The sequence below is a fragment of the Macaca mulatta genome, chromosome 17 (assembly GCF_049350105.2).
Source record: "Macaca mulatta isolate MMU2019108-1 chromosome 17, T2T-MMU8v2.0, whole genome shotgun sequence".
Classification (NCBI taxonomy): Eukaryota; Metazoa; Chordata; class Mammalia; order Primates; family Cercopithecidae; genus Macaca; species Macaca mulatta.
Window position 1 is genome coordinate 107,548,331 of NC_133422.1, and position 27,175 is coordinate 107,575,505.

The 27,175-nt window shown below is 50.7% G+C and overlaps 2 protein-coding genes across 3 annotated transcripts in view; one reads left to right on the top strand and one right to left on the bottom strand.

Moving 5' to 3' along the window:
* The first annotated feature begins 43 nt into the window (after positions 1–43).
* LAMP1 (lysosomal associated membrane protein 1) lies at positions 44–26,847 on the top strand. Of its 2 annotated transcripts, none has more exons than XM_015121509.3 (9): positions 44–968; positions 10,829–10,950; positions 14,506–14,725; positions 15,564–15,722; positions 22,739–22,926; positions 23,611–23,736; positions 24,676–24,742; positions 24,822–24,992; positions 25,873–26,847. In XM_015121509.3, exons 1-9 carry the CDS (start codon positions 956–958, stop codon positions 26,010–26,012), a joined length of 1,206 nt encoding a protein of 401 aa, XP_014976995.2. In that variant the 5' UTR covers positions 44–955; the 3' UTR covers positions 26,013–26,847. The 2 variants fall into 2 exon arrangements, with proteins under 2 accessions (XP_014976995.2, XP_001087801.3); XM_001087801.5 differs by having other exon boundaries at positions 44–304.
* Positions 19,998–27,175, bottom strand: part of GRTP1 (growth hormone regulated TBC protein 1) — a 44,968-nt gene continuing 37,790 nt past the window's right edge. The window contains exon 9 of the mRNA XM_028837372.2: positions 19,998–20,785. Within this exon, the coding sequence (XP_028693205.1) occupies positions 20,713–20,785 (73 nt within the window). The 3' untranslated portion in view covers positions 19,998–20,712. The remainder of the gene's footprint in view (positions 20,786–27,175) is intronic.

Sequence of the window (27,175 nt, forward strand, 5' to 3'; positions counted from 1 at the left end):
GCTCTCGCGAGACCCTCGGGGTCACGTGACGCCCGGGCGCGGCGCAGCTCACGTGACAGGCGCTGCCGGCCGTGGGGTCTTCTTCGTGCCGGCGTCGCAGTGGCCGGGCCTCTTGCGTCTGGGAACGCCGCCGTCTCTCACGCCAGCCCTTGGCTCCCGCGCCCCGCCGCCGCCCCCGCGCCCGGCAGTCCGCTGCCCAACCGCCGCCTGCGCCCCCGCTCCCTGCACTGTACCCGGCCGCCTCGCGCCATGGCGGCCCCCGGCAGCGCCCGGCGGTCCCTGCTGCTGCTGCTGCTGCTGCTCGGTGAGGGGGTCGAGGCGGGGCCTGGGAGCGGCGGGACCGGGCGGGGACGAGGCCCCTGGGTCTTGAGGGCGGGTGGCTGACGGGTCGTTGTCCCGCGGGTCGCCCCGCACCCACTGCTCCCCGCCCCGGCCGGCTCTGCCTGCGGGCGGGTGTTTCTCTCGGGGTCGTAGGGTCGGGGCAGAACTCAGTGACAGGTGCTTAGGGGACCAGGAGGTCTTATCCCAAGACCTGGCTCCTCTAGGGTCTGTCTCACTGAACTCAGTTTTTCTGGGATGTTGAGTGCGAAAGCTCGGCGGTCTGGTGCTTTCAGGTCGTTAAGTTTCCTGGCAAGTTGAGGCGGTGAGATCTAGACGAGGCTGCGCCGCCGAAGGTAGCAGGGACGTCTGTGGTCTCAGCCCCCGGGCGGGTGACCTAGATCAAGCTCTTCCCAACATGGGTTTCAGCCAGGACAGGGAGAAGCCGGCGCCAGCATTCCCCACCTTTGTACTTGAACCTTTCGCCTCTTGCAGCGGTGTGGAGGAGATGCGAGTGTATTTATGTTATTGTGAATTCACGTGTATGTTAAAATAATTTTTAAAGTTCTCTTTGGGATTTCACAAGATTCCGTAGCAGACAAGATGAGGGAAAGCTGGCGTCAGACTCACGGTGGCAATGTTCGTGTCTAGTAAGTAGTTTAAAGAGCGCCGTTCCTATAGGCCAAAATGCGGGACCCGGGAACATGTAGGGAAGCACCGTGCTCTTCTGTCAGTTTATAGAGCCCAGACGGGCAGTAGGTGCTCAATATTCTATTGACTGGTGAATTTCATTCTAATTATTTATTCTCTCTTCATAAGAGGATGTGTGCTGTCTCTTTAAGACAATCCGGATGTGCCCCGCCGCCCCACCTCTGGGGCACTGTTTTCTCACCTCCTCCCCATCCCCCCAGTAATATGGGAAGATTATCTTAAGTGCCAGGATCTGAAAGGTGATGTAGAATCAAGCTGAGGGAGTGTATGTGAGTTGAGTAGATATAGAAATACACTCCTGTACCCATCTGCCTTGGCTTCTTTAAATCCCTCAGTCCCATCCAACACTAAAACTCTGTTATTGTGAGTGAATGGATTTTGGTTTCACTTTTTTGTTTTGCCTGTTGTGTAAAATGAATTCTTTGAACTGCCTGAATAGCCACAGAGATAAACTTATTCCAGTAGTAAACCTGAAGCCTTACTCAGCTCCTGCGACAGGGTCCAGTGTAGTTAATGAGAGGAGTTGCAGAAACAAGTTTTGTCGTGTCACAGCAACTGCATTGTTCTTTGTTACAGATGCTCACAAGCCTCATGACTTTGATGTTTCGTTTCATGTTTTAAAAACTCACTCTAGGCCGGGCGCAGTGGCTCACGCCTGTAATCCCAACACTTTGGGAGGCCGAGGCGGACGTATCATGAGGTCATGAGTTCGAGACCAGCCTGGCCAATATGGTGAAACTTGGTCTTTACAAAATACAAAAATTAGCTGGGCATGGTGGCCCACGCCTGTAATCCCAGCTACTTGGGAGGCTGAGGCAGAAGAATTGCTTGAAGCTGGGAAGCGGAGGTTGCAGTGAGCCGAGATCACGCCACTGCACCCCTGCCTGGGCAACAGAGCAAGACTCCGTAAACAAAACAAAACGAAACAAAAAAACCCAAAAAAACCTCACTTTAAAAATGAAGTGAAAAATCCATAACTCCCTGATACAGTGATTGGAATATTGCTCATGTAATTAGCCTTCTAAGGTCTGTTCCATTATATCTTTTATGTTTACAATCTTAACTTTTTTTTTGAGATGGAGTTGCTCTGTGCCTAGGCTGGAGTGCAGTGGCACAATCTTGGCTCGCTGCAACCTCTGCCTCCCGGGTTCGAGCAATTCTTCTGCCTCAGTCTCCAGAGTAGCTGGGATTAGGCATCCGCCACCATGCTGGGCTAATTTTTGTATTTTTGGTAGAGACAGGGTTTCACCGTGTTGGTTAGGCTGGTCTCGAACTCCTGACCTCGTGATCCACCTGCCTCTGCTTCCCAAAGTGCTGGGAGTACAGGTTTGAGCCACTGTGCCCGGCCCACCTTTTTTTTTTTTTGAGACAGAGACTTGCTCTGTCACCCAGGCTGGAGTGCAGTGAGTGGTGTGATCTTGGTTCGCTGCAGCCTCTGCCTCCTGGGTTCAAGCAGTTCTCCTGCCTCAGCCTCCCTAGTGACTGGGACTATAGGCGCACGCCGCCATGCCTGGCTAATTTTTGTAGTTTTAGTAGAGATGGGTTTTCACCATGCTGGCCGGGCTGGTCTCGAACTCCTGACCTCGTGATCCGCCTGCCTCAGCCTCCCAAAGTGCTGGGATTACAGCCATGAGCCACCATGCCTGGCCAAAATCCAACTTTTAAAAAAGGCCTTTTAACAACTTGTATTTAAAGATATTTAAAATGTTTATTTTAATGTGCAAATTCACCAAAAACCTTTTAAAAAAAAAAAAACTGCTCAATTACGAATTTCCACTATATTAATAATTAGGCATTGCTTAAAGCTATTATGTTTGAATACTTAGAAACCTCAGACAAGCATGAACCGAAACTTGTCTTGATAGATCCGATTAGCTGTGATTGCATAATGTGACCGTTTAAACCATTGATGTCAGCAGGATGACCGCCTTACTCTTTCCACTTGAGCAACTGTCACTTAGGAGGTTTGAAAAACTTTATACTTGGCTGGGTGCAGTAGTTCACGCCTGTAATCTCAGCACTTTGGGAGGCCGAGGTGGGCGGATTACCTAAGGTCAGGGGTTCGAGACCAGCCTGGCCAATGTGGTGAACCCCCATCTCTACTAAAAATACAAAAATTAGCCGGGCGTGGTGTGGTGGCAGGCGCCTGTAATCCCAGCTACGCGGGAGGCTGAGGCAGGAGAATTGCTTGAACCCGGGAGGCAGGGGTTGCAGGGAGCCAAGATCGTGCCATTGCACTCCAGTCTGGGTGACAAAATCAAAACTCAATTTCAAAAAAAAAAGAAGAAGAAAGAAAAGCCAGGTGCGGTGACTCATGCCTGTAATCCCAGCACTTTGGGAGGCTAAGGCAGGCGGATCACTAGGTCAAGAGATCGAGACTGTCCTGGCCAACATGGTGAAACCCTGTCTCTACTAAAAATATTTTTTAAAAGTTAGCTGGGCATGGTGGCACAGGCCTGTAGTCCCAGTTACTCAGGAGGCTGAGGCAGGAGAATTGCTTGAACCCGGGAGGCGGAGGTTGCAGTGAGCCAAGATCGTGCCACTGCACTTCAGGGTGACAGAGCGAGACTCCGTCTCAAAAAAAAAAAAAAAAATTATACTAACTGATGTTACCTTTGATTGTGCAGATTGTCAGTTATACCATGGAAAGAACTATTTTGTCAGTAGATTTGAGGTCAGAATGTCTTGGTAGCCCTATAATTTTGAATCTGTATTACATTAGCCCCATCCCAGACAACGTTACTCTTTCTTCTTTGTACCCAAGACTTTTATTGCATGTGCTTCTGCATGGTAGTATCTGGTTGGCTGCACTGGGATTATTTTTGCCTGTGTATCTCCCTTCCTGAGTGACACGTAGTAAATGCTGAGTACATACATGAAGAAAGGATCAAATTTATAGCAGTGGCTCTTAACCAAACATATGCATAGATCCACAGGATCAGCTTTTTAGAAATATACATACCACAGCAAGGCACAGTTGCTCATGCCTGTCATCTCAGTACTTTGGGAGGCTAAGGCAGGAGGATTGCTTGAGATCAGCCTGGGCAACACGGTGAGACCAATGTCTCTACAAAAAAATTAAAAAGAAATATACGGCCAGGCGCGGTGGCTCACACCTGTAATCCTAGCACTTTGGGAGGCCGAGGCGGGCGGATTGCATGAGTTCGGGAGTTCGAGACCAGCCTGGGCAACATGGTGAAATCCCGTCTCTCCTAAAATACAAAAAAAATAAGCCCGGCGTGGTAGCGTGCCCCTGTAGTCCCAGCTACTTGGGAGGCTGAGGTAGGAGAATTGCTCGAACCCAGGAGACAGAGGTTGCAGTAAGTGAAGATCACACTACTGGGCTCCAGCCTGGGTGACAGAACAAGACTCTGTTTCCATAAAAAAAAAAATACACACACACACACACACACACACACACACACACACACACACTCTCTCTCTCTCTCTCTCTCTCTCTCTCTCTCTCTCTCTCTCTCTCTCTCTCTCTTATACCCTGCCTCTAGAGGTGGTGATTCAGTGCCTTGGATGGTATTTTTTTCCTTTAATTCTTTGTAAATGATTGTACATCGTTGGTTAAGTAGAATAAAAATACCATATTTAAAAGAATCAAGCCAAGAAAAACTAAGATGTGATTTCTTTTTTTTTTTTTTGAGTCGTAGTTTCACTCTTGTTGCCCAGGCTGGAGTGCAGTGGTGCGATCTTGGCTCACTGCAACTTCCGCGTCCCGGGTTCAATTGATTCTCCTGCCTTAGCCTCCCAAGTACCAGGGATTACAGGCATGCGCCACCATGCCCAGCTAATTTTGTATTTTTTGTGGAGACAGGGTTTCTCCATGGTTGGTCAGGGTGGTTTCAAACTCCTAACCTCAGGTGATCTGTCCGCCTCGGTCTCCGAAAGTGCTGGGATTACAGGTGTTGAGCCACCGCGCCCAGCCTAAGATGTGATTTCTTAATAAATTTTCTTTTCTTCTTTTTTTGAGACAGAATGTCTTTCTGTCGTCCAGGCTGGAGTGCAGTGGCACGATCTCGGCTCACTGCAATCTCCCCCTCCCGGGTTCAAGTGATTTTCTGCCTCAGCCTCCCGAGTAGCTGGGACTACAGGTGTGTGCCACCACACCTGGCTAATTTTTGCATATATATATATTTTTAGTGGAGATGGGGTTTCGCCATGTTGGCTAGGCTAGTATAAAACTTCTGACCTCAGGTGATGTGCCTACCTCAGCCTCCCAAAGTGCTGAGATTACAGGCATGAGCCACTGCGCCCGGCCTAATTTTTTAAAATGAAGTTTTTTACTCATTTTTTCAGATGGTAATCTTTAATGTCAAAAGCAAGTATTTCTTAATTTTTATTAATTTTAATTCAGAAAAATTTTAATTTTTTTTTTTTTTAAGAGACAAGGTCTTGCTGTGTTGACCAGCCTGGTCTGGAACTCCTAGCCTCAAGCAGTCCTCCACTTCCTCAGCCTCCCAAAGTGCTGAGATTACAGGCATGAGCCACGGCACCCAGCGTTTCCTGATTGGAAGCCCGTTCCCTCAGTGGTCAAGTGCTGGAGAGGCAGTGTGGTTCAGAGGGGCACGTGCAGTGAGCCAGAAGACCCTCTTCTAGATCTAGGTCTGCACCACTCACTGGCTGCATGACCTGGGTGGGTTTGTTGGCCGCTCTGTGCCTTAATCTCCCTGTGAAGAGTTGTCATGATAATTGGGATGTGCTTAGAGCAGCACCTGGCACAAAGTAAGTGCATTCCAAGTGCTTGTTAAATGAGATAGTTTTTGATATTTTGTGTCAGATACTGAGGATCGAATGATGAACTTGATAGGAACCTTCTGTGCCTGTGCAGATGTTTAATAATAGCTGGCATCAGTGCTGGGCACCAAATGCTCAGCTGCTCCGACAGCCCCGAGGCACTGGCACTTTCCCCTCCTGCTCTGGGCGCAGAGACTGGGGATTGGGCTCTGCTGCTGGCCATGGTTGCACAGCTAGTAAGTGCTGGAGGAGCCAAGAACTGAGGCCTCTGACTCAGAAGCACGCATGCTTCCCACAGCGGCACTTGTTTCAGAGAATAGGATTTCTCCCAAGTGGGAGTATTTTGAAGGAACAAGCCACAGTTCCTCCTTTATGTGATCCCTGGAGAAGTGATCGTGTTCATGTCTGAGTACAGGACTGCCAGAGATAGCCGTCACCAGTAGGCCAGGGTGCCCACCTTGGCGATGCTGCCAACAGCTGTCCTGTTGGACTGTGACACTTGTCAGGTACTGGGAACATTGAAACTTATTTGAGAAGGTGTTTTGTCTGTCTTTTTTTTTTTTTTTTTGATAACCAATTGCCAGTGTTATGGATTTTTTTTTTTTTTTTTCTGAGACGGAGTCTTACCGTGTCACCCAGGCTGGAGTGCAGTGGCGCGATCTCTGCTCACTGCAAGCTCCACCTCCTGGGTTCACGCCATTCTCCGGCCTCAGCCTCCCAAGTAGCTGGGACTACAGGTGCCCGCCACAATGCCCAGCTAATTTTTTGTATTTTTAGTAGAGACAGGGTTTCACCGTGGTCTTGATCTCCTGACCTCGTGATCCACCCACCTTGGCCTCCCAAAGTGCTGAGATTACAGGCGTGAGCCACCGCGCCTGGCCTGTTGTGGAATTTTTTTAAAAACTTCTGACCTTTAGCATACATACATTTTCTCTCCAAGCTCTGTGTGTTGATGCTCTTATTTTCCTCTTTACCAAAATTGCCTTCTGAGCATAAGTTTAATAACTCAGAATTCCTGGGTCTCTCCAGACTAATGCAGGCATCTTGTGCTGCCAGAGCTCACTTTACATTTATTTTAATAATATTTCTGTGTTTTCCTCTGAAAGCTGAGACCTGGCCGGGCATGGTGGCTTAACGCCTGTAATCCCAGCACTTTGTGAGGCCGAGGCAGGTGGATCACTTGAGGTGAGGAGGTGGAGACCAGCCTGGCCAACATGGCAAAACCCTGTCTTCCCCGTCTCTACTAAAAATACAGAAAGTAGCCAGACGTGGTGGTACAAACCTGTAGTCCCAACTACTCAGGAGACTGAGGCACGAGAATCACTTGAGCCTGGGAGGTGGAGGGCTGCGGCCCTCCAGCCTTGGCAAGAGTGGGGAGACTCAGTCTCTAAAAAATAAAAATAAAAAAGCTGAAACCTTCAGCATATGTACTAAGCTGAAAGAAAATTGCATAATTGAAAAACTACTTAGTTTGAAGTATTTCCTAATGAAATGCTTTGGGTCGGTAAAAAGTGTTTGAGAAAACTTATAAAAGGGCAGCTTAATAAAAAGCCGGCCTGTGGGTGCTCCCATGCGGGCACCTGGGTTGTCAGTGGTGGCTGTGAGCCCTGTGACTCCTCAGCTGAGGGCAGGGTGGGCAGTGGCCCTGTCCATGCTGAGCTCCCGTCAGTGTTAAGTCTCTGGTGTCTGCTGTGTCTGCCTGTCCGCTGCTGCTTTCTTGCTGGCATCTGCTGCAGCTTCTGTGCACTCATCTGATCTCTCACAAGAGTGAGAATATTTTGTCTGTTTTTAGAAACTTTTACTATGTTGAAAATAAGTGATAGAATCTTCTCTAGATTCTCTAGATTCATTGGAAGTGCCGTTAGTATGATCCTGCCTGAGTGTTGCAGAGTGTGGGTTGAAAAACCAAGCAACGCAGACAGTAGGCTGGAGGTTTCCTTTCACGCCCTACTTTATTTCATTGTCCTGTAGCACCTTTTCTTTTTCTTTCTTTCTTTTTTCTTTTTTTTTTTTTTTTGAGACGGAGTCTCGCTCTGTCGCCCAGGCTGGAGTGCAGTGGCCGGATCTCAGCTCACTGCAAGCTCCGCCTCCCGGGTTTACGCCATTCTCCTGCCTCAGCCTCCCGAGTAGCTGGGACTACAGGCGCCCGCCACCTCGCCCGGCTATTTTTTTGTATTTTTTTTAGTAGAGACGAGGTTTCACCGTGTTAACCAGGATGGTCTCGATCTTCTGACCTCGTGATCCGCCCGTCTCGGCCTCCCAAAGTGCTGGGATTACAGGCTTGAGCCACCGCACCCGGCTTTTTTCTTTTTTTTTTGAGACAGAGTTTTGCTCTTGTCACCCAGGCTGGAGTGCAGTGGCACGATCTTGACTCACTGCAACTTCTGCCTCCCTGGTTCAAGCGATTCTTCTACCTCAGCCTGCTGAGTAACTGGAATTACAGGCGCCTGCCACCATGCCCAGCTAATTTTTGTAGTTTTAGTAGAGACGGGGTTTCACCATGTTGATCAGGCTGGTCTTGAACTCCTGACTTTGTGGTCCACCCGCCTCAGCCTCCCACCAAAGTGCTGGGATTACAGGCGTGAGCTACCGTGCCTGGCAGCACCTTTTCTTTATGGACATAGATTTTGGTATTTCCTCTACCAAAGGGAAGATAGGTGGGACTTCTGGTTATACGCTTTGCTTTAGGCTTGAAGAATAGTTGCCCTAAAGATTTTATTTTGTGAAAGACCCAAGGTTGAAATGAGTTGGATTCGTTGGAATCCATCACTTTTCCAGGGACTAGGATTTTTTTTTTTTTTTTTTTTTTTTTTTGAGACGGAGTCTTGCTCTGTCGCCCAGGCTGGAGTGCAGCGGCCGGATCTCAGCTCACTGCAAGCTCCACCTCCCGGGTTTACGCCATTCTTCTGCCTCAGCCTCCCGAGCAGCTGGGACTACAGGCGCCCGCCACCTCACCCGGCTAGTTTTTTGTATTTTTTAGTAGAGACGGGGTTTCACCATGTTAGCCAGGATGGTCTCGATCTCCTGACCTCGTGATCCGCCCATCTCGGCCTCCCAAAGTGCTGGGATTACAGGCTTGAGCCACTGCGCCCGGCCTGGGGGACTAGGATTTTAAATGAAAAGCTGAGCGTCCTGTGTTTCAGTATCTGCCCTCACAGCGTGCCTGAATTGCACTTACACTTAGGCGTGACAAATGAGAGCCAGGTGTGTGTGTGCTCACGCAGTGTGAGATCAGCCCGGGGGTGAGTGCTCACCGGACTGGCATACATGAGCTTGTGGCAGCAGAGACAAGTGAAAGCATGCCATTTTCTGCATGGTTCCCAGTGGTGGCAGATAGGTGTTTGGCTTTAGAACAGGCAAAACCACCTGTTTTCCAGTCTGTAATGAAAAAACTGTGTAATAACGTGCGATTTGTACAATTACCAGCGTCTCTACCATAGTGATCAGATTGCATTTGTTGCCAAACATCTTGATCAGGGAAGTGGGGTAAGAGAGGAAATACTTAGCAGTGACCACTGTCAAGCTGGCAAGACCTCTAGCGCTTCCATTCTGTCCCTTTGCTTCAGGAAGGGGAAGGGAAGCCACTCCACCGGATGTGCGGTGCTGTGAGGACCTTTCTGAAATTGGGCAAAGAGCTCAGCCCTTTGAGTCCATGAGAAATAAAACTGACCAGATGTTAAGTAGCAGGTCAGGACCACAGTGAAAGATCCTGCAGACTCTCCCTTGGATTTCTGCAGATGGGCGAGTCGTGCCTTCAAGGCACCACGTCTTACAGAGATCCTCTGAAAAAGGCCGAGCAGCGTATGCCTAGGATGACGCAGAAATTGACATGTGCCTTCTTGATAAGTGTTCTTTTTTTTTTTTTTTTTTTTTTGGAGACGGAGTCTCGCTCTGTTGCCCAGGCTGGAGTGCAGTGGCCGGATCTCAGCTCACTGCAAGCTCCGCCTCCCGGGTCTACGGCATTCTCCTGCCTCAGCCTCCCGAGTAGCTGGGACTACAGGCGCCCGCCACCTCGCCTGGCTAGTTTTTTTGTTTTTGTTTTTTTTTTTTTTTTTTTGAGACGGAGTCTCGCTCTGCCGCCCAGGCTGGAGTGCAGTGGCCGGATCTCAGCTCACTGCAAGCTCCGCCTCCCGGGTTCACGCCATTCTCCTGCCTCAGCCTCCCGAGTAGTTGGGACTACAGGCGCCCGCCACCGCGCCCGGCTAGTTTTTTGTATTTTTTAGTAGAGACGGGGTTTCACCGTGTTAGCCAGGATGGTCTCGATCTCCTGACCTCGTGATCCGCCCGTCTCGGCCTCCCAAAGTGCTGGGATTACAGGCTTGAGCCACCGCGCCCGGCCTTTTTTGTATTTTTTAGTAGAGACGGGGTTTCACTGTGTTAGCCAGGATGGTCTCGATCTCCTGACCTCGTGATCCGCCCGTCTCGGCCTCCCAAAGTGCTGGGATTACAGGCTTGAGCCACCGCGCCCGGCTTGATAAGTGTTCTGAAATAAAGCGCTAAATAGCAAAAGACTAGGCTGGCAAACTCAATCAGATGGGCTTAGAGATGACAATTCCAGAACAGTATCCGCAAGGGACAGGGCACCAGGTGAACTGGCCGCGTAATCCATGTGTCTGGTTCTTGATTGGATTTAAGAAACACAGTGGAGGCTGGGTGCAGTGACTCACGCCTATAATCCCAGCACTTTGGGTGGATCATCTGAGGTCAGGAGTTCAAGACCAGCCTGACCAGCATGGCAAAACCCTGTCACTACTGAAAACAGAAATTAGCTGGGTTTGGTGGCATGTGCCTGCAGTCCCAGCTACTTGGGAGGCTGAGGCAGGAGAATTGCTTGAACCTAGGAGGTGGGGGTTGCAGTGAGCCGAGGTTGCACCACTGCACTTCAGCCTGGTGACAGAGTGAGACTCCGTCTCAAAAAAAAAACAGAGAAACAGTGGAATCTTGTGGAATCTTGTAACAAAACCCATCACTGCTACAGCTGTGGAAACTGGGGATACTCAGTCGTGTTTTCTGGAGAGTTTTTGATGGTCTCTGTCTTCCCTGGAATTGACAGGCCTCACGCATTGTGCATCAGCAGCAATGTTTATAGTGAAAAATGGCAACGGGACCGCTTGCATAATGGCCAACTTCTCTGCTGCCTTCTCAGTGAACTACGACACCAAGAGTGGCCCTAAGGTAGGAAACACCAGGGCACTTCGTGCTTCCCTTGTGTGTGTGGAAAGATGATTTTTAACATTTCAACCAAGTCTTTAAAAAATGGCCCCATATAAACATGGTACTTTTCCTATCTGCGTATTTCCTTCTGGCGTTGTCAGTAACCTGTGTTGTCATGTGCCATAGCCACAGGCACGGTAACAAACTTCTATATGTGCTGCACCTCACCGTTTATCATGAACTTTTTTTTTTTTGAGACGGAGTCTCACTCTGTCGCCTATGCTGGAGTGCAGTGGTGCGATCTCCGCTCACTGCAAACTCTGCCTGCCGGGTTCATGCCATTCTCCTGCCTCAGCCTCCCGAGTAGCTGGGACTACAGGCACTCGCCACTACGCCCGGCTAATTTTTTGTATTTTTAGTAGAGTTGTGGTTTCACCATGTTAGCCAGGATGGTCTCGATCACCTGACCTCGTGATCCGCCCGCCTCAGCCTCCCAATGAACTGGGATTACAGGCATGAGTCACTGCGTCTGGCCTGTCATGAACATTTTTCTAGTTTTCTTTTTTTTCTTTTTTTGAGACGGAATCTCGCTTTGTCGTCCAGGCTGGAGTGCAGTGGCATGATCTGAGCTCACCACAACCTTGGCCGTCTCCTGGGTTCAAGCAGTTCTCCTGCTTAGCCTCCTGAGTAGCTGGAACTGCAGGTGCCCACCACCATGCCTGGCTGATTTTTGTATTTTTGGTAGAGATGGGGTTTCACCGTGTTGGCCAGGATGGTCTCAAACTCCTGACCTCAAGTGATCTGCCTGCCTCGGCCTCCCAAAGTGTTGGAATTACAGGGGTGAGCCACCGCTCCCAGCTCTAGTTTTCTTCATGATTGTCTTTTATGATCATAATGTAATACTTTATTATGTTAGTTCACCATAATTTGTTAACACACTCCCCTATCAGTAATTAAGTCTTGAATCTTTTTCATGCTCTGTGAATGTGACTTTGATTTATTTATTTTTTGAGACAGAGTCTCACTCTGTTGCCCAGGTTGGAGTGCAGTGGCGCAGTCTCGGTTCACTGCAAGCTCCGCCTCCCGCTTTCACGCCATTCTCCTGCCTCAGCCTCCTGAGTAGCTGGGACTACAGGCGCCTGCCACCTTGCCCGGCCAATTTTTTGTATTTTTAGTAGAGATGGGGTTTCACCGTGTTAGCCAGGATGGTCTCGATCTCCTGACCTTGTGATCCGCCCGCCTCAGCCTCCCAAAGTGCTGGGATTACAGGCGTGAGCCACCGCACCTGGCCTGATTTACTTTAGAGAAATTATTATACTCCAAGAAATGTATATAAATGGTTGTTTGACATGCAGTTCTACAAAGACTGTACTAGTTTGATTAAAATGTTCCTTAGTAGTTTTGTTGAAATGGCTTTGTGTTTATTTGGGATGATTAAAGCCTTTTGTAATAACAGAATAGTTTAAAAATCCAAGACAGCGAGATCTTATCTCTTTAAAAAAAAAAAAAAAGCCAGACATGGTGGAGCGTGCCTGTGATCCCAGCTACTTGGGAGGCTGAGGTGGGAGCATTGATTGAGCCTGTGTGGTCGAGGCTGCAGTGAGCTATGATCTTGCCACTGCACTCCAGCCTGGGTGACAGAGCAAGACCATCTCAAAAAAAAAAAAAAAGTCCAGTCTCAAATTTGACAAGTATGTCAAAGCCTTTTTTCTTTTTTCTGAGACAAAGTCAAACTCTGTCCCCCAGGCGGCTGGAGTACAGTGCCAAGATCTCGGCTTACTGTATCCTCCGCCTCCCAGGTTTGACTCAGTCTCGTGCCTCAGCCTCCTCAGTAGCTGGGACTACAGGTGCGTGCCACCATGGCCAGCTAATTATTTGTATTTTTAGTAGAGATGGGTTTCACTATGTTGGCCAGGCTGGTCTTAAACTCCTGGCCTCAAGTGATCCGCCCACCTTGGCCTCCCACAGTGCTGGGATTACAGGCGGACCCTACTGTACCTGGCCTCCAAGCACTTTTTTTTTTTTTTTTGAGACGGAGTGTCGCTCTGTCGCCCAGGCTGGAGTGCAGTGGCCGGATCTCAGCTCACTGCAAGCTCTGCCTCCCGGGTTTTTACGCCATTCTCCTGCCTCAGCCTCCCGAGTAGCCGGGACTACAGGCGCCCGCCACCTCGCCCGGCTAGTTTTTTGTATTTTTTAGTAGAGACCGGGTTTCACCGTGTTAGCCAGGATGGTCTCGAACTCCTGACCTCGTGATCCACCCGTCTCGGCCTCCCAGAGTGCTGGGATTACAGGCTTGAGCCACCGCGCCCGGCCTTTTTTTTTTTTTTTTTGAGAGTTTTGCTCTTGTCACCCAGGCTGGAGTGCAGTGGTGCGGTCTTGGCTCACAGCAACCTCTGCCTCCTGGGTTCAAGCAATTCTCCTGCCTCAGCCTTCCGAGTAGCTGGGTTTACAGGCATGTGCCCAGCTAATTTTTGTATTTTTAGTAGAGATAGGGTTTCTCCACATTGGTCAGGCTGGTCTCGAACTCCTGACCTCAGGTGATCTGCCCACCTCGGCCTCCCAAAGTGCTGGGATTACAGGCGTGCCCCAACGTACCTGGTCTCCAAGCACTTTTTATTTAATTTCTACATCACTTTTTTAATGTTTGGTTTTGGTGGTTGGATTTTTAAAATATTTTGTTGTAAATTATGTTTCACAAATGAGGTCACCTTATGCTGTTATGCATGTCTTTATCACCTCTGTAGTTTCGTGGTGTTTTTTTGGCCCACATTAGTATACTGCTTCACTGTAGTTCATTTGACCTATCTGGTTTATTTTGATGAACATTAGGTGGTTTTCCAGTTGCTTGTTTTGCTTATAATAGTAAATTTAAACATTTCTGCTATGAACACTTCCTTTGTTTAAAGAAACATTATTTAAATGAATATTTCTATAGCAAAAAAGTAGTGATAGCTTTTCTCAAATATATATCTCACCCTGAAACCGGTTTGAATTATTTCAATTTCAAGACGCTTTAAATTCTGTTATATTAACAGAAAATTTATGGGGTTGTTTTGTTCTGTTTAGAGACAGGGTCTTGCTGTGTTGCCCAGGCTGGAGTGCAGTGGTGCAATCGTAGTTCACTGCAGCCTCAAACCTAGGCTCAAGCGATTCTCCTGCCTCAGCCTCCTGAGTAGCTGGGACTACAGGCAGATGCCACCACAATTAGTTTATTTTGTTTTTGTAGAGATGGGGTCTTGCTATGTTGCCCAGGCTGGTCTTGAACTCTTGGGCTCAAGTAGTCCCCCCACCTCAGCCTCCCAGAGTGTTGGGATTACACGCGTGAGCCACCGTGCCCAGCTGCAAATTTTTGATTATAAGAATTATTAAGTCAACTGTCTCTTATACCGGAAATACTTTTCAGTCTGTTACTGACATGTAATACTAACCTTTCTTTGGTTTATATTAAAAATGAGTATCTCAGTAGTGATAGCTGGAAATGGAGTATAAGTTTATATCAGACTTACAGAAAATCTCTCTTTGAACTTTTAATAACCTGTATCCCAATTGGGTTATATTTAATTGTGTTTATTCTAGAACATGACCTTTGACCTGCCATCAGATGCCAAAGTAGTGCTCAACAGCAGCTCCTGTGGCAAAGAGAACACTTCTGACCCCAGCCTCGTGATCGCTTTTGGAAGAGGACAGACACTAACCCTCAATTTCACAAGAAATGCAACTCGTTACAGCGTCCAGCTCATGAGTTTTGTTTATAACTTGTCAGACACACACCTTTTCCCCAATGCAAGCTCCAAAGGTAAGAACCAAAGTGGGCCGATTATAAAGTGATAGAAAATTGGGTTGGAGGATTGTCTAAAGTTACTTTTACCTGAGAATTACAGGTTGGGTGTAGTGGCTCACACCTGTAATCCTAGTATTTTGGGAGGCTGAGGCAGACAGATCACTTGAGGTCAGGAGTTTGAGACCAGCCTGGCCAACATTGCAAAACACTGTCTCTACTAAAAATACTAAAATTAGCCAGGTGCGGTGGCAGGCACCTGTAATCCTACCTACTCGGGAGGCTGAGGCAGGAGAATCGCTTGAACCCAGGAGGCAGAGGTTGCAGTGAGCCAAGATGGCGCCACTGCACTGCAGCCTGGGTGACCGAGTGAGACTCTCTCTAAAAAATTAAAAAACACGCAGCCAGGCATGGTAGCTCACGCCTGTAATCCCAGCACTTTGGGAGGCCGAGGCGGGCAGATCATGAGGTCAGGAGTTCGAGACCAGCCTGACTAACGTGGTGAAACCCCCTCTCTCCAAAAAGTTCAAAAATTAGCTGGGCGTGGTAGCGCGTGCCTGTAATCCCAGCTACTCAAGAGGCTGAAGCAAGAGAATCACCTGAACGCAGAAGGCAGAGGTTGCAGTTAGCCGAGATCACGCCACTGCACTCCAGCCTGGGCGACAGGGCAAGACTCCGTCTCAAAAAAAATAAAAAACACATAAAATAAACTAAGTACGACAAGTGATTTTTCTTTTTAAATCTAGAAATCAAGACTGTGGAATCTGTAACTGATGTCAGGGCTAAAATAAAAAACACATAAACTAAGTACTAAAAGTGGTTTGCAATTGTGATTTTTTTTTTTTTTTTAATCTAGAAATCAAGACTGTGGAATCTATAACTGACATCAGGGCAGATATAGATAAAAAATACAGATGTGTTAGTGGCACCCAGGTCCACATGAACAACGTGACCGTCACGCTCCACGATGCCACCATCCAGGCGTACCTTTCCAACAGCAGCTTCAGCAGGGAAGGTAGGACACTGACCCTTGGCCCTCTGGTGCTAGTGGGTGGGTAGTTGGGCTGCAGTGACTGTGGGTGACCTCACTCCTCTGTGTCCTGGCGCTGGGCTCTGCTTGGAAGGCGTGTGCACACGGCCAGGGACGTCTCTGCAGAACGTTCTCATCCTTCTTCCTAGGGCAGGTGACTTGTAGATGAGGGTGGACACATGTTGATTATAAAGGGTAGAAGATTGAAGTGAAATATCCCAGGACAGAGACAGATGTTGTGTGGTCTCCCTCCCAGGGGAGCTAAAGAAGTAGCACTCGGGGAGGTAGAGAGAATGGTGGTCACCAGGGGCTGGGGGGCGAAGTTGGTCAGAAGATAGAAAGTTTCAGGAAGGCAGGAGGAATTAGTTGGAGAGATCTGTTGTACAGCATGTGACTGCAGTTAATAATGTATTTTTAACTCTTCTCACCATAAAAAAGTGTTTGATTTTAGCTGTAGATGTATTTCAAAACATCCTGACACATGGTAAATACATACAATTATTACTTGAAAATGTCAGAAGGGCAAAGCAGTTGAAACCTTTGTGCTTCTGCTGGGGCAGAGATGATGGGATCAGGGTCGCAGATCTCTCGCAGTGTGAGCCAGTTCTGCTGGGGCAGAGATGGTGGGATCAGGTCACAGATCTCTCGCAGTGTGAGCCAGTTGCCTTCACACAGGGACCTAGTCTCACCTCCATCCGGCTCTTGCCAGCCAGCTTAGGGACAGGTGCAGAAAGACCAGCACTGCCTCTCTGAGGAGGTCAGGGCCGCGATGATGCACCTGCTAACCCAGCCACCGGGCTCTGGGGTCAGGCAGGGTCCAGGCCACCTTCTGGCCCTGTGATCTTGAGCAGAGTAGTTTACCTCTCATTTTCTTTGCATGTGGGATAAGATTAAAAGCCTGTCTTGGAAGATTGTTAGAATTAAAAGAGAAATGCATGCAAAGTGTGTATCTCAGCATCTGGCCCAGAGTTCAGTAGCAAACACCTGGTAAATCCTCTTACTGTTGAGGAGCTTCTCTCCTGAGCCTCACAGTCCAGGTCATAGGTTGTTGTCATTTTGCTGAAGTGTGAGAGCCTGTGATTTGCTTTAGGGTGGGCTTTCCCAGCTGATAGAAATATGTGTGGAGACATCCCTTAGGGTGGGCTTTCCTGGCTTCTAGAAATATATGGAGACATCACAGCCTTCTCTAGTCTTGAGAACTGCTGTGGAGACCTTTGGTTTGCAACATTCCTCAGCAGTCTTGCTTAAAGGCTGAGGAGTGACTGCTGGGCTCCAGGAGGCTCGTCCGTCTCCCGCTCCCCGAGGAGCAGGCACTCTTGCAGGTCGGCAGCCCCTGGTGCTGGGCCGGTCTTGCCCAACTCCAATTTCCATACAGCCCATGAGCTAAGAATGGCTTTTTGGTTTATAAATGTAACATAGCACAAATCAGAAAACGAGTATTTATTGACACACAAAGATTATTTAAAATTCAGTGTCCATAAATTAATTAAATTTTCTTGGAACGCAGCCACACTCACTTATTTACACATTATCTGTGGTTGCTTTTGTATGAACAGTGGCAGGGCTGTGTTGTCTTGACAGAGAGCCACAGCCCACAACGTCTAAAGTATTTACTGTCTCTTGCTTTATAGCAAACTTTGCCTCCCCTGATGAGTGGGTGAAAAGGAGCCCGACTGGGAAACCCCGGGTGTGACTGGGACCTGATGGGGCCACGTGGGCTCCCATAGGGGAGGCTTGGACGGAAACATGGGAAACCCCGGGTGTGACTGGGACCTGGTGGGGCCGTGTGGGCTCCCATAGGGGAGGCTTGGACGGAAACACACTTAGGAGCTGGGTCCTCTACAGGTGCTGCTGCCTTTAATCCTCAGCACAGGGCCCCGGGGGCCGTGGTGACAGCCCCTTTCCTGGTGCAGCCTCTGTTCACACGGAGCCTGGAGTCGTGTCTGCTTCATCGGGAAGAGCGGGCTAGAGTCCCCTCACATGGGCCGTGTGTGTCTGAGGACGGCCGTCTGGCAGCCTGTCCAGGTCACGGGCTGCGTGTGTCTGAGGACGGCCGTCTGGCAGCCTGTCCAGGTCACGGGCTGCGTGTGTCTGAGGACGGCCGTCTGGCAGCCTGTCCAGGTGTGTTCATGCTCTCAGACATGCAGAGCTAAAGATGACTTCAGCTAGGGCAGCACTCCCTACCGAGTGGGAGTTAAGAGTGACACATGGGGGTCGTGTTCCCGGTTATCGATTTCCAAATTATCTGGGCTCCACACCTAGCTGGCTGCCTCTGGGCTGCATCAGTGTGGCTTGAAGAGGAGAAGGAAAGGCATGCACTCTCTGTCAGAGCTTTTGGGAAGTGAGAGAGAATTGGGTGCTGACCTTGGTTGGGGACTCCCTTGGCCAGGCCCGGACACGGTTGCAGAACGTGTCACATCCGCATGTGGCTCTGTGACCGAAGGGTGCGTGTCACGTGATGGCTCCCTTACTTCTGCCTGGAAGTGAGGGGCTGCTAGGTGAAGGTCAGCAAGGATGTTGAGCACCTGAGACGGGTGGCAGGATTCTCTAGACGAAAGACAAGGCTTCACAGGTCCGGAGAAGCTTGTTAGGTTCTTCTGAGAAACTGTTTCTTCAGGCTAATAATTAGTTTTAAGATAGACTAGTTTTGAGAGCAGTCTTAGGTTTCCGTGTATTCTCTGCTGCTGTGCATGTACAGCCTCCCACAGCCTCCCTCCGTGTCCAGATCCCGGACATTGGTTCCTTTTTTAATGGAGACCACGCATGTGATTCCAAGTGGAAAAGGCCCAACAGCCCAGCCCTGGCCACTTGCCCCTCCTGGAGGCAGCCGTTGTGGAGATGCCCGTGTGCTTGGGGTGGGGCCCCCTGGAGGCTGCTTCCAGCCTGGGTGGCGCTGGACCAGAAAGCCTCATTCATCTTGCTTTTTTTTTTTTTTTGAGACAGAGTCTCGCTCTGTCGCCCAGGCTGGAGTGCAGTGGCGCAATCTCGGCTCACTGCAACCTTGGCCTCCTGGGTTCAAGCGATTCTCCTGCCTCAGCCTCTTGAGTAGCTGGGATTATGGGTGCACATCACCACGTCTGGCTAATTTTTGTATTTTTAGTAGGGGGGTCGTTTCATCATGTTGGCCAGGATGGTCTCGGACTCTGGACCTCCCAAACTGCTGGGATCACACATGTGAGCCACCGTGCCCGGCCTGTATTGCCTTTCAATACATCATCTTATCTAATAAAGCTCGGGGACCTCGTAGATTTTATTTTTAAAGGAAATGAAGCCAAGTTTTGTTTTTGTTTTTGTTTTTGTTTTTTTTGAGACGGAGTCTCGCTCTGCCACCCAGGCTGGAGTGCAGTGGCGCAATCTCGGCTCACTGCAAGCTCCGCCTCCTGGGTTCATGCCATTCTCCTGCCTCAGCCTCCTGAGTAACTGGGACTACAGGTGCCCGCCACCATGCCCAGCTAATTTTTTGTATTTTTAGTAGAGATGGGGTTTCACTGTGGTCTCGATCCCCTGACCTTGTGATCCGCCCGCCTTGGCCTCCCAAAGTGCTGGGATTACAGGCGTGAGCCACTGCGCCCGGCCGCATAAGCCAACTTTGAATGGACTTTCCTGTTGGTTTTGTACCTTCCTTCCTGAGCATCTTCAAAGTAGGGCAGATGTGGCTGGATGCGGTGGGTCACGCCTGTAATCCCAGCACTTTGGGAAGTCGAGGTGGGTGGATCACCTCAGGTCAGGAGTTTGAGACCAACCTGGCCAACATGGCGAAAACCCATCTCTACTAAAAATACAAAAATTAGCCTGGCGTGGTGGCAGGTGCCTGTAGTCCCACCTACTCAGGAGGCTGAGGCAGGAGAATCGCTTGAACCTGAGAGGTGGAGGTTGCAGTGAGCCTAGATCATGCCACTGCACTCCAGCCTGGGTGACAGAGTGAGACTCCATTTCAAACAAACAAACAAAAACAGGATAGATGACTGTCACTCCGGAAGGTCTGAGTACAGCTGTGCCTGAGGCTGGAGTCAGCCAGGGGTCTCTCCAAACCGGATTTCCAGCCCAGGCCCACATGGGGTTAGCAGATCTACGGTGAGGCCCAGCCAGGCTTCTGGGTTTAGAGTTCACCTGGAGGAGTGGGGTGTTGTCGTCTTTTATCCTCAGGGTCTGATAGGTGCACGCTTGTTGAATGAGTCAGAGGACTGCCTGACCCCTGTTAGGAGTTGGAAATAGAGGTCACCTTCATACACAGGTCACCATGTCTCACCTCCCACCCAATTTGGCGGCATTTTTTTTTAATTCCTAGGAACAGAGTCTGACTCTTAGCTTAAATAGAAGGAATCAATGGTAAAACACTGGAGGCGGAGGTTGCAGTGAGCTGAGATCGCGCCAGTGCACTCCAGCCTGGGTGGCAGAGCGAGTGAGACTCGTCTCAATAAAAAAGAAAGAAAAAAAAAGACCTACCATCAGAAAGGTGGGGAGGATGAGAGTCCTGCCTTAGGACAGGTGAAAGGGGCAGGAGAAGGTCAGAGGCCTGACACAGCCAACATTTTCACAGAAGACTGTAAGAGGGCTGTGGGGGGGGAGCTATGAGCCGGGAGCCTGGGTGCGAACCAGTCTCATCCTCACAGACCCCCTGAGGCTCTGAATTGCAGCCTGCAGGTTGGTGTGAGTATCTGCTGTTGCCAGGAGAGGAGGGGCCTTCAGAGCACATGAGCTTTGGAAAGGCCCGGCTAGTGCTGCTCTCCGGAGGGGGTTGGGGGAGGCGTGCAGTGGACCCCCAGGTCCTCAGGTCTCCGAGAGGCTCCTGTGCCACCGTCTCCCCCCGGGCAGCGCAGGGCGCTCTCCAGCGTGTTCTGTGACGATCTCTCCGTCCGTCAGTCCTCGTCCGCAGCAGGAAGGACTTGGGTATTAATAGTGTGAGTTCAGGGAAGGAGAGTGAGGGTTTTGCGTTTGTAATTCGGGTAGAAGGAAGAGGGCATTTTATCCACACTCATTTCTCAAGTTCCAATTTTTTAAACTGGTGGTTAGACCTGATGATGTGTTTCCAACTTCTCGTGACCACTCTACAGAAACAAGGGGGGAAATGAACGTGTTACGTGGATCACAGCTTAAAAATAATTGTCAGAGCAGCGTAGGTGACACTTTTTCTGTGTGTCGTGTGGCCATCTAGACTAGAATTTGGAGACTGGCCAGTTTTGATTGGGTTTTGCACATTTAACTTTTGCCTGTTTGACCGTGTTCTGTGATATTTTATAAAGGAACCGTGAAGCTGCTGTTTGTTTTTTGAGACAGGGTCTCCCAGGCCGGAGTGCAGTAGCACAGTAACTGCTCACCGCAGCCTCAGCCTCCAGGCTCGTGGCCCTCCCGAGTCAGCCTTCTGAGGAGCTGGGACTCAGGCTCATGCCACCATGCCTGGCTAATTTTTTAGAAATACTTTGTGGAGATAGGGTCTTCCAGTGTTTCCAGGCTGGCCTTGAACTCCTGGGCTCAAGCAGTCCTCGTTCCTTGGCCTCTCAAAGCCCTGGAATTACAGACATGAGCCACCGCGCCCAGCAGGTGAAGCTGTTTTGGAAAGGACTGGTCGACCTGCAGCTTAGCCAAGGGCAGTGAGCGAGGTTCCCTGAGCACATCCCCGGTTGGGACGGCTCCCAGGGGCTGTCGGTGCCTCTCACTTCAGAGCTTCGTGTGGTTACTGCAGCTCTTCTCTGCCATCTTCTGCTCTGTCCAGAAGGGGCTTTTACACCGGGGTGCGGGGGACTCCTGCGTTGTGTGTCCCAGAACCTGTTGGGGTGCAGTCATAGGTGACATCTCCTATCTCTTTCCTCCCCTGAGTAGATGGTGTGTGAAGGTCAAATTGGCCACTGACTGTTGAGATGGAAGCGGAAGCAACAAGTGACTGATGGAGTTATGGGGGCAGATCCCCCGCAGGGTTGCCCACCCTGGATATTTGGGGCTCACGCGTGCTGACTCAGCCTAGCAGAGTTGTGGAAAGGATCAAATTGGGTAGAAATTATGTAAATATTATTGAGTATCCACAGAAACAAGTGGTAAAAGAACCTGATTTCAAGGTTGATGGTGTGTTGGTGTGAGTGTTGGCCACAGAAGACTCAGTAGAGCTCTGCCGAGGGTTCAGTCTGCCTTGACTTTGAATATAAATTTGTGTTGTGAACGTGTTGGTGGGTCAGTTGCTGAGGGACAGAGTCACATTCAGACTGCTGTACGTTCCCTGGGGGTGCCATGTGGCCCCTCCACAGACTCCCTGGACTGTGCCCTCTTGTCCGGGGATTTCAGACGCACCCACATTCAGTACCTTCTCCCTCGTGAGGATGCTTGCCCATCCCTCACAGCCACCTCCCCAGATGAAAACCCAACACAGCTGGCTAGCCTTGGCCACCTTTGAGCGTCTGCTCACACGTGGGGTCCTTGCGGAGGCTGCCTGACCCCTGTCCTGCCAGAGGGCCTCCTTGGCTGTGCTGCGTCCCACCTGGCTGGTCTGTGTGCGCTGCAAACCCTGTTTTCCTCTTGGTACTATTTCCAGCACGATCCTGGCACCAACCCGACAGCTCAGGGAGCAGTTTCTGAGTCGTCACCGTTTCCCATGGGGGGAGGTGGCTGGCCACGCAGCACAGCCTCCTGCGTCCACTCCTTCGTGACAGCGGTCAAGGCCTTCTCACCCTCACTTTAGGAAGAGGGTGGCACAGTGGACCCTGTCCAGCCACGGGGCGTGGCATGTGGTGGGCAGTGCCTGCTGCCCAGGCAGAACTGTTCTGGGTAGTGGGAGGTGGAGGCTGAGGGTGCCCCGGGGGCCTGTGCGAGCCATCTGCAGTCTGCAGGACCCGGCTCTGTCCTGTGCATGTAGAAAGGCACTAGCGAGAGCCACCTTGGGCGACGGAGAAACTAGTCACCAAGGACGCCAGAGCCCACAGGTGTAGTTTTGTTTCTGAGTTTGGATCTTACTGTAACTGCTGATGGTTATGAGAAACCCGGACCTGGATCTCCCTCCACTGTACCTGCAGAGACGCGCTGTGAACAAGACAGGCCTTCCCCAACCACAGCGCCGCCTGCGCCACCCAGCCCCTCGCCCTCACCCGTGCCCGAGAGCCCCTCTGTGGACAAGTACAACGTGAGCGGCACCAACGGGACCTGCCTGCTGGCCAGCATGGGGCTGCAGCTGAACCTCACCTATGAGAGGAAGGACAACACGGTAGGCCTGGGCCTCGCCTGGGCGAGGGGGACGGTACAGCAGGGTGGGGCCTCTGCTCCCTGTGCACCGAGAGCATCTCCGCACGTCATGCTGTAAGGCAGGGTGGGAGCTCAGCTTGCAGGACGTGACCCTGCAGGACAAGAGCCGGCATCTGTGTCAGGGAGTCTGTTTTGTAGGAGCACAGCCGTCCTGCTGGTTCCATCATCCAAGGCTGGTGTTCCAGCACGGCCTGTTGAGCAGTGTGGCCCATGGAGCCTAAAACATTCACTTGGCCCCTGATAGAACCTAAGGTTTCTTTACATATTTATCATGGAAACATTTAAGTGTTACATTTTTATAGTTTTCTTTTGAAATAGTTTTTCTCCCCTAATAGTGACGGGCTGTGGGGGTTGTGGGGGTCGATTTGCGTGCCATGGGGTGAGTTTGCAAGGCTGACTGCTGCGGGGGAGGTGGTGCTGCTGGGTGCCGTCCACGCGGGGACGCTGCACTCACGGGGGCAGGGAGTCATCTTGGGACCCCGAAATCTGCACAGATCACCGAAATCTGTGTGGCCTTTCAGTGTTTTCCTTCTGATTTGGGTTAAGACAAATGTGGCCTTGAATTCATGGTTTCGGGACTGTGTGTCTTTGCGAGTGTGTGGAAGACCTGAGCCACGGTGCTGACCTGCTTGCTTGTCTTACGCAGACGGTGACAAGGCTTCTCAATATCAACCCCAACAAGACCTTGGCCAGAGGGAGCTGCGGCGCCCACCTGGTGACTCTGGAGCTGCACAGCGAGGGCAGCACCGTCCTGGTCTTCCAGTTCGGGATGGTGAGGCTGGGGCGGCGCCTCTGGGGGCACCCACTGTGTCTCCGCCACATCTTTTTGTGACCTGGGTCTGCTCATGGGAGGCAGCGTTAGGAAGGAGGCGGCCTCACTTTTTTCTGCCTTCCCTTTATCCTGGGCCTTTGAGTTCCTTGGTTCCCCTCCCCCTTCTCCATTCTGTTCACAGATGGAGCAGGTGATGTGGGCGGGGCTGCCGTGCCCACAGTTGGAGTGGCTGCAGGGGAGGGGATGCAGGATGAGGGTCTGCTGCGTGGCCTCCTGGCCTCAGATGCTGCTGCCCTGTGGCTCTGTGATGGCATTTCTGCTTGGGTGGACGCCTGTGCAGTTAGCAACATAAGACATGAAGCATATAATTGTCACTTGTCAGTCTTTAAATGGCTGTGCAGCTGAATTAACAGTTCAATTTCTTACAATTTTAGCTTTCCAAATCATGCTTTCCTGTGCTGTGATAGCTCCTGCAGTCCCCGTTTTCCAGAGAATCTCACTCTCTCAAGAGGTCTGGAAGGACCAGCCTGGGCAGCACAGGGAGGCTCCGTTTCCGCAGATGATAAAACAAGTTAGCTGGGCGTAGTGGCGCACACCTGTGGTCCCAGCTACTTGGGAGGCTGAGGTGGGAGGATCGCTTGAGCCCAGGAGTTCAGGTTGCAATGGGCGGTGATCACTCCACTCCAGCCTGGGTAACAGAGCACGACTCTCAGAAAAGGGTCTAGAAGGAACTAACTAAAATTTTCATTCCCCAGAGATACACAACGCCTTTTATAGACAAGGTGCTCTGCAGTTTTGTCCTGATACTAGAAACGTAGGAAGTCAGCTTTATTACCAAATGACCGTTCAAGTTTGATGATAAATGTGTGAATCTACTAAGTGGTTAAAGATCATTTCTATGAATCTGCTCAGTGGTTAAAGATCATTTTTCTTTTTAAGAATGCAAGTTCTAGCCGGTTTTTCCTACAAGGAATCCAGTTGATTACAACTCTTCCTGACGCCAGAGGTGAGAACCCACCATCCCTGCGAGCTTCCCCCCGCGCCCAGGGTGTCCTGGAGTCATTAGACTTCTGTGTGTGTTGCAGACCCTGCCTTTAAAGCTGCCAATAGCTCCCTGAGAGCCCTGCAGGCCACCGTCGGCAACTCCTACAAGTGCAACGCCGAGGAGCACGTCCGCGTCACGAAGGCCTTTTCAGTCAACATATTCAAAGTGTGGGTCCAGGCTTTCAAGGTGGAAGGTGGCCAGTTTGGCTCTGGTGAGTGTCACCGAGGGCAGCTGTCGTGGGGTGTGGAGGACGCGCTTCAGACTCCGCCTGTGGACATATAGTTGCTTCTGTGTGGGCTGGGGCCATGCCTCTGTTCCTCTGCAAGGAGCTGTTTCTTCTTCCCGGTCTGAGGAAGCTCCCCCGGCCTTAGCGAGGCCCAGCGTATCTCAGCTAGGAGCCCCTGGTACCATGTGAGAGTGAGGGATCATTTTAAGAAACAGCGGTGGCAGGCCGGGCGCGGTGGCTCAAGCCTGTAATCCCAGCACTTTGGGAGGCCGAGACGGGCGGATCACTAGGTCAGGAGATCGAGACCATCCTGGCGAACACGGTGAAACCCCGTCTCTACTAAAAAATACAAAAAACTAGCCGGGCGAGGCGGCGGGCACCTGTAGTCCCAGCTACTCGGGAGGCTGAGGCAGGAGAATGGCGTAAACCCGGGGGGCGGAGCTTGCAGTGAGCTGAGATCCGGCCACTGCACTCCAGCCCGGGCGACAGAGCCAGACTCCATCTCAAAAAAAAAAAAAAAAAAAAAACAGAGAGTGAGGGATCATTTTAAGAAACAGCGGTGGCACTTCTCCCATGAAAGTCAAATACAAAACTGTCATCTGATGTGCCCAGAGGCCCTGGACGCAGCACAGCTGTCCGGCCACAGCCCGATTCCAGACGGGGAAGAAAGGTGTGTGGTTTCCTCGCTTGCAGAGAGCACCAGTCTCTGCAGCGGCTTCCCCAAGTGACAGTTCCAGCTGGACCTGGAACCTTCCGCCAGGGTTCCTCTTGCCTTTTGGCTGATGTGGAGGGTGGGTGGGGAGAGAGGCCTGTTTGCAGGCCCCCATGTGAGCGCAGGCCTGACGCCATCCGTCTGTCTTGGCAGTGGAGGAGTGTCTGCTGGACGAGAACAACATGCTGATCCCCATCGCTGTGGGCGGCGCCCTGGCGGGGCTGGTCCTCATCGTCCTCATCGCCTACCTCGTCGGCAGGAAGAGGAGTCACGCCGGCTACCAGACGATCTAGCCCGGCAAGCAGGCACAGCAGCTGCAGGGGCCTCTGTTCCTTTCCCTGGGCTTAGGGTCCTGTCGAGGGGGAGGCACACTTTCTGGCAAACGTTTCTCAAATCTGCTTCATCCAATGTGAAGTTCATCTTGCAGCATTTACTATGCACAACAGAGTAACTATTGAAATGACGGTGTTAATTTTGCTAACTGGGTTAAATATTTTGCTAACTGGTTAAACATTAATATTTACCAAAGTAGAACTCTGAGGGTGGGAGTGCTGCTCTCTCGGAGGGAGGGTGGGAGTGCTGCTCTAAATTGGCACTGGCTCCACTATCATTTGACTTTAGGATTCTGGTGTTTGGTTTCTTCATTCTTTACTGCACTCAGATTTAAGCCTTACAAAGGGAAAGCCTCCGGCCGTCACATGTAGGATGCATGAAGGTCACTCGTCGTCAGGCTGACATGCTCACACATTACAACAGTAGAGAGGGAAAATCCTAAGACACAGGAACTCCAGAGATGAATGTCTGGAGCACTTCAGCTTTAAAGGCCAGGACAGGCTGGCCACACGCGGCTGGCGGCCTCGTTCCAGCGGTGGCGTGTCCTTGGGTATCTCATGCTCTGCGGCTCAAGGGCTGGCACTTTTTAAAATATAAAAATGGGTGTTATTTTTATTTTTTTTGTAAAGTGATTTTCGGTCTTCTGTTGACATTCGGGGTGATCCTGTTCTGCGCTGTGTACAATGTGAGATAGGTGCTTCTCGTGATGTTTCGCCGCGGCTTGGGGATTGTACACAGGACCGGCTCACGTAATGCATTGCCTGTAACAATGTAATAAAAAGCCTCTTTCTTTTTTGTGTGGGTCTTGTCCTTTTGTCAGCTAAATGGGAGCTCATGAGAAGGACGTCAGGGAAATGGGGGTCGAGCGTGGTTTCAGTGCAGAGAAGGGTGTCAGGGAAACGGGGGGGTGAGGGTGGTCTCGGTGCAGAGAGAAGGGTGTCAGGGAAACGGGGGTGAGGGTGGTTTCAGTGCAGAGAGAAGGGTGTCAGGGAAACAGGGGTGAGGGTGGTCTCGGTGCCAGATGTAGGGAATGGTGTTGGAGTGGCCCGAGTTCCTGGCACAGTTGTCTGGTTCATTCATGTAAAAGAATTTTTAAATCGGCCGGGCGCAGTGGCTCACGCCT

Excerpts from the sequence above, each read along its gene's own strand:
- LAMP1 (XM_001087801.5), top strand. The coding sequence starts at position 250 with ATGGCGGCCCCCGGCAGCGCCCGGCGGTCCCTGCTGCTGCTGCTGCTG. Across the intron at positions 10,951-14,505 it reads ACACCAAGAGTGGCCCTAAG|AACATGACCTTTGACCTGCC; the intron begins GTAGGAAACACC and ends TGTTTATTCTAG. Across the intron at positions 24,743-24,821 it reads AACTCTTCCTGACGCCAGAG|ACCCTGCCTTTAAAGCTGCC; the intron begins GTGAGAACCCAC and ends TGTGTGTTGCAG.